At 25.7% G+C, this 13,689-nt stretch overlaps 1 protein-coding gene across 2 annotated transcripts in view; it reads right to left on the bottom strand.

The window, feature by feature from the left end:
- Positions 1–13,689, bottom strand: part of LOC126733544 (protein O-mannosyl-transferase TMTC1-like) — an 894,879-nt gene that overhangs the window by 607,471 nt on the left and 273,719 nt on the right. For both annotated transcript variants that reach the window (XM_050436879.1, XM_050436878.1), the window contains one exon: positions 4,886–5,488. In XM_050436879.1, coding sequence (XP_050292836.1) covers positions 4,886–5,187 — 302 coding nt within the window. In that variant the 5' untranslated portion in view covers positions 5,188–5,488. The remainder of the gene's footprint in view (positions 1–4,885; positions 5,489–13,689) is intronic.

Below are 13,689 nucleotides of genomic sequence, written 5' to 3'. Positions count from 1 at the left end.
AAAATAATAAAACAAAAATACTCTTCATTTTAATTTAATGCATAACTTAAGTGCATACTATAAACACTTTATTTTTAAATCAATTAAGCAGCTTAAAGGCTTGAGTTCGTAATTTATAAACGAACGACAAGTTTGTTTTTTACATTGTTGACATCTGACTCATAATATCGTTTTTACTTCTCAGTAATTAGGAATGATCTTCTTCTGAAAGTAAAAAAATTTTAAGAGTTCAGGAAAACTTCCTTTAGACTTGCTTTTTTTAGAAACTTAGAAACTTTAATACGCTTTTACTTAGTATTATTCGTTAAATATTCTTTTGCGTTTTTATCGACGAAGACTAATAAAATCAAATAAAAAATTATATGACTTACTCTTAAAATAACGCCCCTAGCATTCAAAAGTCTATTTTTATGAAATATTTTGTTCCTTAGATTTCGTAAAACTTTTGAGAGATGTCTCATAAAAAAAAATTAATGTATAACATCCATAAAATCCTTTGCCTAAATTTCTTAAAGATATCATTAATAGAACATCTGCGTAGGCATAACTTACATAGGTATGAGCCTTTAAGTTATAATAAGGAACGTTATGTTTTTTAAAAACTAAATTATTATATTATTTATAAAGGGTTACCATGTTTTTATGTTTCCAGCAATGTCTTGAAAAAGTTTCATTAGAAACTAAGATAGTTTGATTTTCTAGGAAAGTTAAATCTATAGGTAGTAAATAGTAAGTCCATTTTCGAATATTTTTTCAGAAAAACTATTAATTTTTAAATAAATTCATCGATGTTTCTCATCCAGTGCGCATTTTGGAGTTGAATTTTAGTAACGCTTCCGTTATCGTGTCATTTTCGGGTGTCAAAATGCACACAATGTTTCGAAACGTCAACTGACATGTGTATGCTATGTGTCGGAAATGGAGCACCATGACACCACACATTTGTGAAACAATTCAGGCATAATATGTGTTAGCTGCGTCATTTTGGTGTCTTTTTAGATACACAATTCCTACACAATACCTCTTATGTGAATAATAATAATCCGGAATTATTTCTTCTCAGATAATACCTCAAAGCTGCCATGACAATAAATGGGTCTAAATTGAAACTTGTTTTTCTTTGTCTAATATATAGAATATGCGTACATGATCTCCTTTTCTATGAAATAGTTTAGACACAATAAAGTGGATGATATATCACATATTAGTATATGACATTATTTTATGATGTAACAGGTAGCATAAATAAATAATTAATATTTTCAACTTAGGAAGTCCAAAATTTTATTGCGAAAGAAATTGTATCTTGCAGTTTTTTATCCCACTAAGATTATTAGCAATGCGCCCTTAAAAAATTCTTTATTAGCTAAAAAAATACTTTCGTTCGCATTATTTAATGTAAATTTTTATTTTTTCATTTTGTAATAAACGTTTTAAAACAAATCTATTTACAATTGTGTTTCATACTATTAATGAAAATCATCATTTTCTTCATTCAAAAGCAAGTTTTTTTAAATAAATTTAATTAATACTAAATACTTTTTTTTCAATATGTCGCCTATACATCACATTCCCTGTTTTAACCTTAGATGATGTCTGTTACAAATACCGCAGTTGTGTTTAATTTTTAACTAATATGTTACACGCATTTCCTATATGCTGTCATTCATAAAAGAAGCAGACACATTTTCAACACAATTCCTACTATGTGTGCAAAGTGAAAACGCGCAACCATTTTCTGAACGCACTTCCGTAATACGTCCTACTTTGTGTCACTGCGTCACAATGCCGGCATTGTGTCAACATGTCACTTTGTTTCACTAGATTTTTCGCTTTATTTAAGTTTTTAACTTTTTGACGTAGTTGTCCTCAAATTTCTTATTCGTTTCGAATTCATCATAAAACTTCACTTTAATTAGATGATATTATAAATAGTTACTTATTTACATTTTCGGCCATTTTGTTTTACACTGCAATTTTATACACTTTTTGGTTTAATGTAACGTTAAAATTCCTACTATGTTTTACACAAAACTGGTTTAAATATTTAATAAACTTTTGATTTACATAATTCCCTAAACGCGTCACACATTTACTAGCAGTTTAAATGTACACACTTTTTTGCACTATTTCTACAACTAGTCACGCATTATCTCCCACTATTCCTGATTTGCGTTCAGCTTGCACACAGGCACAGGTAGGGCATTGTTTAAACAAATTTCCTGCTTGGCGTCACACAAAAAAATTATCAAGTAACAGTGTCACAATATGTTACGCAATTCCTACAATAGGTTTTTAGTACACAATCCTTTCTGGAGTCAAGTTATATACTAAGGTGCGTGCATTTTCACACAAATTAAGCGACGTCACAGGTGCCACAATTCCCTTTAAGGAATAAAATACTCACTGGGCGAATAACTCCTTAGTTCTTTCTTACCCTTAGTTCTTTCTTATTATTGGGATAGTCGGACGACTAATATTTAAAAAAATAAAAAGTCTTTGAAAATGTAAGCAAAAATATGTTTTTTTACCTAAAAATTCCGATTTTATAAATTATCTTTTCTATCATTTGCCCTACAAAAATTATTAGCTTTTTAATAACTTTTTTAACGACTCTAAGATATCTGATATCTCCTAAGTTGTTAAGTTTTAGTGAGAAAGCCGTTGAGCTGACCTTTTCCGAGATACAACCGTTAAAATTTAAGACAAGTCGATTTTTACCTAAAAATTAATTTTTTTAAATAGTTTTAATGTCTTTTATGTTAGGTTTCTAGCAATGTCTTATAGGAGTTTTATCAAAATCTAAAATATTTTGTTTTTTTGGGAAAACTTGACCTACAAGTGGTGCTCGGAGCTAGTTAACTTTAAAACAAGTTTCATAGGATAATTATTTATTTTCTTAATTATATCCTGATATTGGTTAAGTACTAGTTTGAGAACTGTACGACTAAAATTTTCCGAGATATTATGACCCTTAAAATTTGAGAAACATCGATTTTTTATTCCAAAAATTCCGATTTTCTATACAGTCTTTTAATTTTTTTTAATATTTAAAGGTTCTTCATATTTCTAGCTGTATTCTAAAAAAGTTTAATTAAAATTTGAAATAGATGTCAAACTTGGGTCATTTGTTACAACACTCTATAGCACTTGTCAGAAGAGCATGAAACGAGAGTTACTTAACAATATTGAAAATTATTTTTAATAAATCTTTATTAAGTTAAATGGCTACCGTTTCCACAAAAATTGTTTAAAATTATCTCTATTTATTCAATGAACACACAATCTTGCTCAGAATAAGATTAATAAAATAATAAAGGAAAAAAATTACGAAACAATAATACTCTTTAATATTGATTCAACGAACAAGAAATGCATAACTTAAGTGCATACGATATGCACTTTATTTTTAGTGCATATAAGCAGCGCTGAAAGGTACATATTTTTCACGCACTAACTCTATTATGGAGGATTGACACCGGAGTTAAGTATATAGTCAAAATTTGCACATAAAATTTCATGTATAAATACAATTTGGCAATACCTAGTTGGTTCGTTTATAATTTGTTTAAGACAGCAAGGTTGTGAAACTGAAAAAAACCTTTAGGTATACATGAAGTACAAATATAAAATATTGATCTTAAAGTCCTTAAGACAAACAAGATCATCAGATGCAAGTAGATCTAGAAAGATATTCAATTCAACAAAATTCGCAAATCCTGGAGGTCTGTAGATTACGTCAATAATGGATTTAATATCTTATACTTTAACCATATTTGCTTTAGATGATTAGTTACTTAGTAATTTACTAAGTGTTTCATAATAAAATATAATGTATTTCGGACATACAGCAAAATCGCTGCATCTCTGCCTTACGTTACAATTTTCAGACCATTAATATTTAAACTTACATCATTTATTAAATTAGTCAGATATGTATTGGTTAAAGCTAAAATATGAAAATTATTATGTTCTAGATAGTCTTTTATGTCACTAATTTTACAACATAATAATTTTTTTCATGTATATTTAGTTAATTTAAGAAAAACAATAATTGGAAAAAAAAAGCTCATCGAATAGTTTATTTAAGTGTTCTTAATTTATAATAACAATTTTATTATTTCCATCCTTTTTACGCGTCATAATCTTTCAATTTTTCTGTCAAACATATTAATAATCTTTATTCCTAAAGTTTCCTAAAATTCCTAATCTTTATTCCTTTAAGATTATTATACTTTAGCCTTCAAGAATTTCGAGCATGTAATTCTGACTACTGACCTAAATTAGTTATTGGTTTTAAATTGACTACTAACTTTAGGTACTTACCAATAAAGGTACACTTAGGACTTTACAGTTAGGAAATCACAATTACTGAGAAGTATAATTTTTTTTCCGAATGATCGCAAATTCAACTACTAATATACTGCAATTAATCTGTTTCTTACAGGCTTTTATTTTTTTTTATGTTTCTTTTAATTTATAAATCCTTTCCTTAAGTAGTTGATTTTATTTTGATATTTCCTAGAATATCATATCTACGTTTATTATGTGTTCTATTTTGCTCCTGATTTTTATTAATATTTACACTGACATTGAAAATGACCTTTACCTAATACATGCCTTTCTTATTTTCTTATTAGGACTCAGATTAGAAAGCATTATGGAAGTTACACTAAGGTACAAGGCACACCAATAATTTAAAAAAGAATCCAAAAGAATTTAAAAAAATGTACTACTTTTATGCAACTTTTTTATAGGTAATTTTTGATATATCAACATGACTCGACATTGAAAACACCCATATAGTTTTTGTCATGCTTGTTCATTCAAAATGAAACATTTTAGTTAATATGAATTATAATAAAATTAAGAAAAAGTAGCTTACCTGAAAGTCAGTACAGTCAAAGGCCTATAACTCTTATGACTATCCTCACTGGCCATCGGGGTTCCCCAGAAATCATTTTCGAAAACACCCCTCAAGGGATTTAGGCCTAAAACATCCCGATTTAATGTTATAGCGGGAATATCATCGTGGACAAAATCCCCATCAATTCCATTTAAATAACAAGCTATTGCCATTGTCCCCACTACACTGTAAATAGGCCATATGGCCGGCTGTTGTTTTTTAACACTATGATCCACCGACGCACTGTTATTATTATTGTTGTTATGATGTTTTCGCTTCATTTTCTTTTTTTTATAAATAATGTGAGATTTTCATCGAAAGAAGAAACTTAAAAGGGTCCCGGCTCCCTTTTAATACTTCGGCTTTAAGAGTTTAATGTGGTGTTAAAAGGTCATAGATTTACACAGTCCGGAAATTTTCGGAAGCTTTCAGATAGCGATATAAACGGTTATGATGCGGGGCTGGTTTTTGGGACTCGAACAGATAAGAAGAAAATGGAAAATGGTAGAGGAGCGGTGCTGCTTGGTGTAATGGTAAACATTTACTTGGACGACGTCTTTGGAAACTTTCTCTCGTTGTTATCTGAAATAGAAATAATATGGTATTAGGAAGTTATATATTTAACAAAAGATTTTTTTTTATATATCAAATCAAATCTACAAAAATGGTAAATTTCTATTATATAGAAGATTATTTTAGTCTCAGTAGACAACGAACAGTAGAAGGTTTAATTGAAAATAAAATCACAAGTGCCTGTAAATGATGTAAAAGAGTTATTTTTTTTATTCACAAATCTCTAGTATAAAAATTATTATATTCGTAACTTAAATGAATGTGATAATATGCATACTATAAAGCTGTATTTCAGAAAAAAAAATCTTAAATAGAAAATTATATCACTTCGTGCAATTGTACAGTCATATTAACTCTGTTTTTACAGAGAAGTACTACTACTATTTCGGAACTAAAAAAAACTCTATTTAACAAAAAAATATATAATTAAAAGTCGAAAATACATGTATTTCAATTATGTACCAGAGTTTTTACTAAAAACTTTACATGCATAACTTAAATGGATACGAATATTTTATATAATAAGGGTTATTTTAGTTATAATTTAGGTTATAAGTAACAATGCAAAGTTTTAAGCCTAGGCTTTTATATTTTGGTTACTTTACTAAAAGAGTTATTTAACGTTTTTATTAAGAGGGTTATTCAGAAGTAATACGAGAAAGTTGAGTTTTTTTATATGGTATAACAGTAAGGAACATTATCTGAAATAGAAATGTTGTCGTATTAGAGAATTATATATTTAACAAAAGTGCTTTTTTTATATCAAACCAGATCTAAAAAAAAGGTAAATTTCTATTATAAATTAGATTATTTAAGTAGCAACAAACAGTAGAATCTAAGGTTAAATAGAAAATAAAATCACAAGTGCCTGATGTAAAAAGTTTTTTTTTATTCACAAATAGAATCTCTAGTATAAAAATTATTATATGCGTAACTTAAATGCACACTTAATAAGCTGTATTTAAGAAAAAAAATCATCACCTCTTGTATTTAAAGTCATATTAACTCTGTTACTTTAAATTTTTACAGACAAGCACTACTACTATTTGGGAACTAAAAATCACTCTATTTAAAAAACTATGTATACATTTAAAGTTTACCAAAGTTTTTACTAAAAAGTTTACATGCATAACTTAAATGGATACGAATATTTCTTAAAAAAATATATTTTCTGAACTAAAAAACCTCTAAGGATTATTTTAGTTGTAATTTAGTTTAAATTAATAAGTTTTAAGCCTAGGCTTTTCTATTTTAATTACTTTACTAAAAGAGTTATTTAACGTTTTTGTTAAGAAAACTACTATGGGTTACTCAGAAGTTATATGAGAAAGTTGACTTATTTTTTATATGGTATAATAGTAGGGAACTTTGAATTTGCAAAATGTTTGTAAATGCTATTAAGCTTTCAATAAGCCTACATATTCTCAGATCCTAAATTTTTTAAAAACATCGGATTATTTGAAAGAAATAAATGAAAAAGTTAACTTGAAATGAATTCATTGATTAAATAGCAGTGTCTCTTGTTAAATTGGCATTTTCAGAAAAATTATATTTTATACGTTGATATGAATATCAAAAGAGGTTTCTTCGGAAAGGCAAGATTTTCATTTCAAAAATGTGCAGATTATTATTTGTAGTCATAACTTAAGAATCCCTAATATAAATGCAAGGTTTCCGGGATGAACAAATGGTGCCTATATATGGAGAAGCTCAAATAAATCAGTTTTTAGTAAATGAATATATTAGAGGTAGGTAATTTAATTTGTTTTTATTTTTTTAATTTTGACTTGTGACTTGTGGCCATTGTAATCAATCTCACAAAACTACCAGAAGTATTACTGAGAGGTGTAATGGTCGATTAAAACATTCGTTTAGATGCCTGTCAGGAGAGAGAAAGTTAAGATACAGTCCTTAGAAAGTAGGAGTAATTGTAAATGCCTGTGTTATATTACATATTATATGCATAGATGCAGGCCTAGAATTTGATTAAGACCTAAATCAACATGACCAGGCAACGTTTCTTTTTAATTATATTTTATACGAATTTATATTTCTTGTTATTTACTTTATTATTAAACAAATTGAACTTTACTCCTCAATGGTTTGTTTTCTAATTAAATTTTAGTTTGTTTATAAGTGTAAGGGTAATAAAATAAACAAAATCACATGTAAACAAAAGAGCTTTTATTCTTCACATTAAAACATAACAATAAAGGTGAGCTTCTCTGTCACCTATTGACTTCTATTTATAATGAAATTTTTGTTAATAAATTTTAATTTTTTAATGGATATAACATGCAAAATGTAAATCCGATTATCTAGTGTTATTCTCAGAAGGGTTAGCAAACTAAATGTTAATTAAAGTTGTTACTTGATTCTGTATTATCCAAAGGGCTGTAGCAAGGTTGCTTCATAGCAAGGTACTAAATACGTTTAAATTAAAAAATAATTAAAAAAGTAAAATAAATATAATTTATTAAAAATAAAAGACATTTACTTTAATAGAAAAACATATAATTACTTAGTTTTAAGAAAACACTTTTAGTGCATAACTTGTTTGGATGATAATATTTTCAAAATAATATTTTTTGTAAATGCTTTCATATTTTTTATATTAAAGTAATAAATAACCAATTTAAAGTTATTGAAGCAACCATTTTAGGGTTTGCCAGTTACATGGAGATAATCTGTATCACAGATGATTTGGAACGTTTAGCATAGTCTGACCTCAAATCTCGATATGATAATTTCTTATAAAGAGTAAAGGGTTTCATATTTTGATAACTTTACTAAAGGAGCTATTTAACGTTTTTGTTAAGAGATTTACTCTGGGTTACCCAGAAGCTACATATATAAGACACTTAAGTTATTTTTTTATACGTTATAATAGGGTACTTTTGGACCCAATGCAAAATTAGTATGAATGCAATTAAGTTTTTGATCAGACTACAAGTTCTCAGATTCCAAATATCCAGAAAACATCCAAATATTTAAAGGAATTAAACGGAAAAAGTTAATTGATTTTATTAATTAAATATCAGTAATAATCTACATTTTTTCTACATCTTTATTATTTACTTTATTGTTAAGAAAATTGCTCTTTACTCCTCACTGGCTTGTTTTCAAATTAAATTTTAGTTTCATTGTATGTATATCTTTGCAGGGAATTATTTTTTTTGCTAATTAAAGGCGTTTTGAATTTTTAAAATATTATGAATTTATTTTATTTATAAATACTTTTTGATTCTTTAAAAAAATTTAAGTTTCTGTCGTTAAGTGCAGTAATTATTATTGTTGTTCTTCAGGTATAAATTAGTATTTATTCAATTTTTGCTCTAATTTCTAGTTTATTATATTTACCTGAAAATAATTGTTAAAACTAAGAAATGAAAGCTATAACATCTTATATGAATAACATAAATTTCTCATAACAGTATTATATGTGTTCGTAAAAATTAATTTACTAGTTCATCTAGTTTCACCTCGTATAGGTCATAAATAAATAAAATATAAAACAATTTTGTTAACTTTTCTATTTTTAAATAATATCACACAGAGTCGCACGTGTTCTTGAAATTTAATGCATGTTTAATTTCGAAAAATTATTTATGTTAGTTTTTGTTTTTTTATATTATGTTCAAAACGGCTTTTAGTGAAAATAATTAAATTTTACATACTCTTTTAATCTTTTTAATGGTTTTTAATAAATCGGGTGAAATAAAAAATCATGTTAAATGTTAGAAAAAAATCATGTTTAATTTATGCACTTTGATTCATCGTTAATATTTGCTTTTTAATTAAGTACAAGTGATAAAAGGTCAAGAAATAACTTAGTTTATTTATTTTACTTTTTTACAATTGTTTCTTTTTTGCAAGTTTTCGTAATAGTAATTTACTAATAAATTAAATATATTATTACTGAAATTTTTCAACATTCCATTAAAGTTAAAAAGCTCAATTTTATTAATATAATTCTTAATAAAACAAATGTAAAATAAAACTGGATTTTTATGATTTAATTTTCTTCAAAGCTTGGGATTTTATTGAAATTGACTAATATTAATTTGTACTTAATTAATAAATTTTAATAGTTATACAAGTTTTAGTTGTTCTATTATATATTTCAGTAATACTCTGTACAGAAGATATTTATACTTTGACCATCCCTGGCGGTTTAGTTTCAAGTTATTATTAATTAATATTTTCGTCATAATATTTGTTTAGCCTTAATTAATCTTATATAAGTTTATATATAAGAATAAAATAAGATATTTTAATTCTTAAAAAAGATTAAAATATCTAAGAAAAAAAAATTAGGATCCAATAAATTTTGATAAAATAATCTTTTGATTGGGCAGTCATCTTAGCCTTTATAGTTTATGTATTTTGCAAAGAAGCTTTCTTATAAATATATAAAAAAAATTGAAAAAATTTAATTTACAAAAAAAATCTTGTGCATAATTTAAATGGATATAATAATAATTTTATTAATATAGTTTTTCAAAGTTTTTTTTTACGACAAAATGAACCTTGAAACTTTTACGGTATTATACTTAAAGATATTTCAGGACACATATTGACAAAGTTTTGTTTTTTGTACTTTTTATTACGACAAAAGCTAAAAAAGGACAAGGACAACTGACTTTATAAGAAGAAATGGAAAGGTTACCTCGGTTGTATTTAACTTATATTTTATAGTTAAATTTTTTAATGGATTTATCTTGCATAATCTAAATCTAAAAGTTAAATATTATGATTGGAGACAAACTGAATGTTAATAAAGTTCTTACTTGATTTTGCAATATACAAAAGGTGGTGGCAAGTTTGCACTGTAAAATTTTATTATTAATGGCTAAAAAAGCTTGCCAACCATACACCCTTTGAGCATAACTTAAAAGCATAATTATTCTAAAAATTAATTTTTTTTCGGTTTTTTACAAAGCATTTTATACTTTCTATATAAAGCCACTAAACAACCATTTTAGGATTATTATATAACTTCTCCTGTTATAGGATGTAACAGTTAAGTTGGCTTTTGTATGGTATGCATACTTTGAGCTTTACTATATGGTGAAGTCTTCAATTAATTTCTGAAATTCTATTGTTTGAATATTATAAAGCAAGTCTAATATATTGTGTGATCGTCTGAATTACCAAAGTATTTTCATTAAAAATAAAGGACATTTACTTTAATTAATAAATTTACTTAAAAGTAACTTAAAAATATATAACATACATTTCTTTTTAAATCCTATTGCATTGTATTATATTATAAATGATTGATAAAAAAATTTCAACGGTAGTTCTGTAATTTTGAATTAAAATATTGTGCATAACTTAAATGGATTATTATTTTCAAAATAATGTTCTTTGCTGCTGTTTTAAGCAATTTCTAATTTTGATATAAAGGTAATTAAAAATCATTTTAGGATTACTGTAGTAATATCTTAGAATTCTCAGGAGCTAGGAAACTTCTCCTATTATAGGATGTAACAGTAAAGTTGGCTTTTGTGTCGTATGCCAGTATTTAGCAACACTTAAAGCACACTCGAAATCTCGAATTAATTTCTGAATTTCTATTGTTCGAAGTCGATAAAGCAAGTGAATTATATTGTTTATTATATTAATTTATATTGATAGCTTAAAACATATTTTTTTAAGTTTTAATTTGTATAATTTTAAAAGGCATTCAAATCAGTTAAAATTAAACATTTATTTAAAACAGGAGATAAGACTTTATTAAATAATTACAGATTTTGATACTTTCTAGCAATTTAAAAATAAAATAGTATTTTTTAAATACGAATTCTTTGAATAACCGTAATAACTTTCGCGGCAAAACATATTAAAATAATGATGGATTCTTATTTTGAATAAGACAAATAATAATTTAATAAATAATAAAAATAAAAACGAGACTCATGATTTATAGGGTTGCCTGCCAAAAAGATCTTAGATATAAGTATACGAAGAATTTTATATTTAACATTGGTTAAACCATGATAAGTTTACGTAATTGTGTCCTATAGTAAAATGCTTGAAAATCTATTGGAGGAAATAGAAAAATTGCTACCTAAAATCTATTTTGGAAAAATGTGTAGTACACTTTTCGATGTTCGACAAATATCTATCTACTGATATTCATTCAGTATTAAGTTGAAAGACAACGTGGTTGTTTTATTACTCCAACAACATGTAACTTATTTAATTTAAGGTGTAACTTATCTAGTAGCTACAAAATAAACCAGTAATAGAAATTAATTTCGCTTAATAATTTTAAACTATTTTATTTTTGAGCATTTTGTTTTTAAACATAAATTGATATAACTATATTTACTTGTACCTCAATAAACTTGTACGGTTGTACTTAAACTATTTGTGTACCACTTGCAATAAAACTTTTGAAAGTATATTGTTGCGCAACAAATTTTTAATTTTTGCCTAAATTTGTAAATTATATATTGAGCAAAATAAACATTACTATTTTCATCACTTATAGATAATTTAAAATTAATAATTTGATATGTTAATATAAATTAGGAAAATCAATTAAGAGTTTTTATTCTTCATATTTTATAAGGAAAAGTTAGCTTTGTTTTCATTTGTCAATCTTTATTTATAGTCAAATGTCTATTCAAAATTTAATTTTTTAATGGATATAACGTGCAAAATGTAAATCCGAATATTTAGTATTAAGTTTGAAGACATTTAATCTCAGAATGGCTGGCAAACTAAATGTTAATTAAAGTTGTTACTTGATTTTCCACTATACAAAGGGTCATAGGAAACCTGCTTAATATTAATAACAAGGTACTGAATACATCTGAATTAATAAGGTAATAAAAAGTAAAGTAAATGTCCTTCATTAAAAATAACAGACATTTACTTTATTAGAAAAATATACGTAAAAGTAATTAAAAATGTAAAATATACATTTCTCTTTAATGATAAATAAAATGTTATTTCTAAACAACAGTATTTCTGTAATTTTAAGTTGAAATATATAATTAATTCGTTTAAAAAAAACACACCTTTTGTGCATTACTTAATTAGATGATAATCCATAAAATACAATTTTTTGCTGTTTTTTGTAAATCTGTTTATATTTTTTATATAAAAATAATAAACAATCATTTTAGGGTTATTCTAGTAACCATTTTCGGGTTTGCCGATGACATGGATATAATCTATACAACAGATGACATTAATTTTATAATTAAATAATTCGATGCATGATTTTTTAGTTTAAGATCGGCAAAAAAGAGGAGCTATTATTAAATTAGGAGTTTAATATTTAGTAGTTGTCGCTGTAATTGTCTAAATAACCGTAATTTTGTCCTACGGTAAAAAGCTTTTAAATAAATTGATAAACCACAAAAATAGCTGCTTAAACCGACTAAGAAATTTGATTTATTTTCGATCAATCAATGATATAATAAAAATAGAATTATCGATATAATGGAGGTATTTTATAACTAAACCTATTTCTATTATTAATGAAATAGCCATGTGCAAGACCAGCCATAATATATATACTCGTTATGCCTATTAGGTAAACAATCATATTATGTAAAGATACAAAGTCACGGCCTATAATCAAACATAATTTTTAAAACAAAACTGAAAACTTAAATAAAATTACTAAAAAACCTTTAAAAGCCACACACAACACTGACATTATAACTAAAAATTATTACACATTATACAAATAATTAATTAAATAATTTAAAAAGTAGACCGCAACAAAATAGACTTATCGAGAATCGAACCCGGTACTACAAGATTAAAAGTATGGGGGTAAAACCTATTGACTACGTAGACCTAATACTAAATTACTTAAATATCGACCGTTTGTCCAAAGGTATACAATGTAAGATTAGAACTAAATAAATGGTAGGAAAATGAGTAAAGAAACTAAGCTAAATTAAATTAATAAAATTTATATATAAGTTAAAGTTTAACTTACTACTAGAAGTTAAGTGTTTATTTATATTTAGTGTAAATGTTGTGTATGACTTTTAAAGGTTTTTTAGGTATTTTTTATATATATATATATAAGTTTTTTGATTGATTTTTGTTAAAATTTTTGACTTTAGGCCTGATGATTATGACTTTGTGATGATTTTTTTTGACTATGTTTTCGTGAATTTTGTATGTTGCTCTCTTTGCAAGGAATGGATTAAATTTTTGTATTTGGAACTTTTGTTGTA

Source organism: Anthonomus grandis, chromosome 2 (genome assembly GCF_022605725.1).
Source record: "Anthonomus grandis grandis chromosome 2, icAntGran1.3, whole genome shotgun sequence".
In the NCBI taxonomy this organism is placed as follows: Eukaryota; Metazoa; Arthropoda; class Insecta; order Coleoptera; family Curculionidae; genus Anthonomus; species Anthonomus grandis.
The sequence above is the reverse complement of the archived record's forward strand: the minus strand, read 5'-3'. Positions and strand labels throughout refer to the sequence as shown.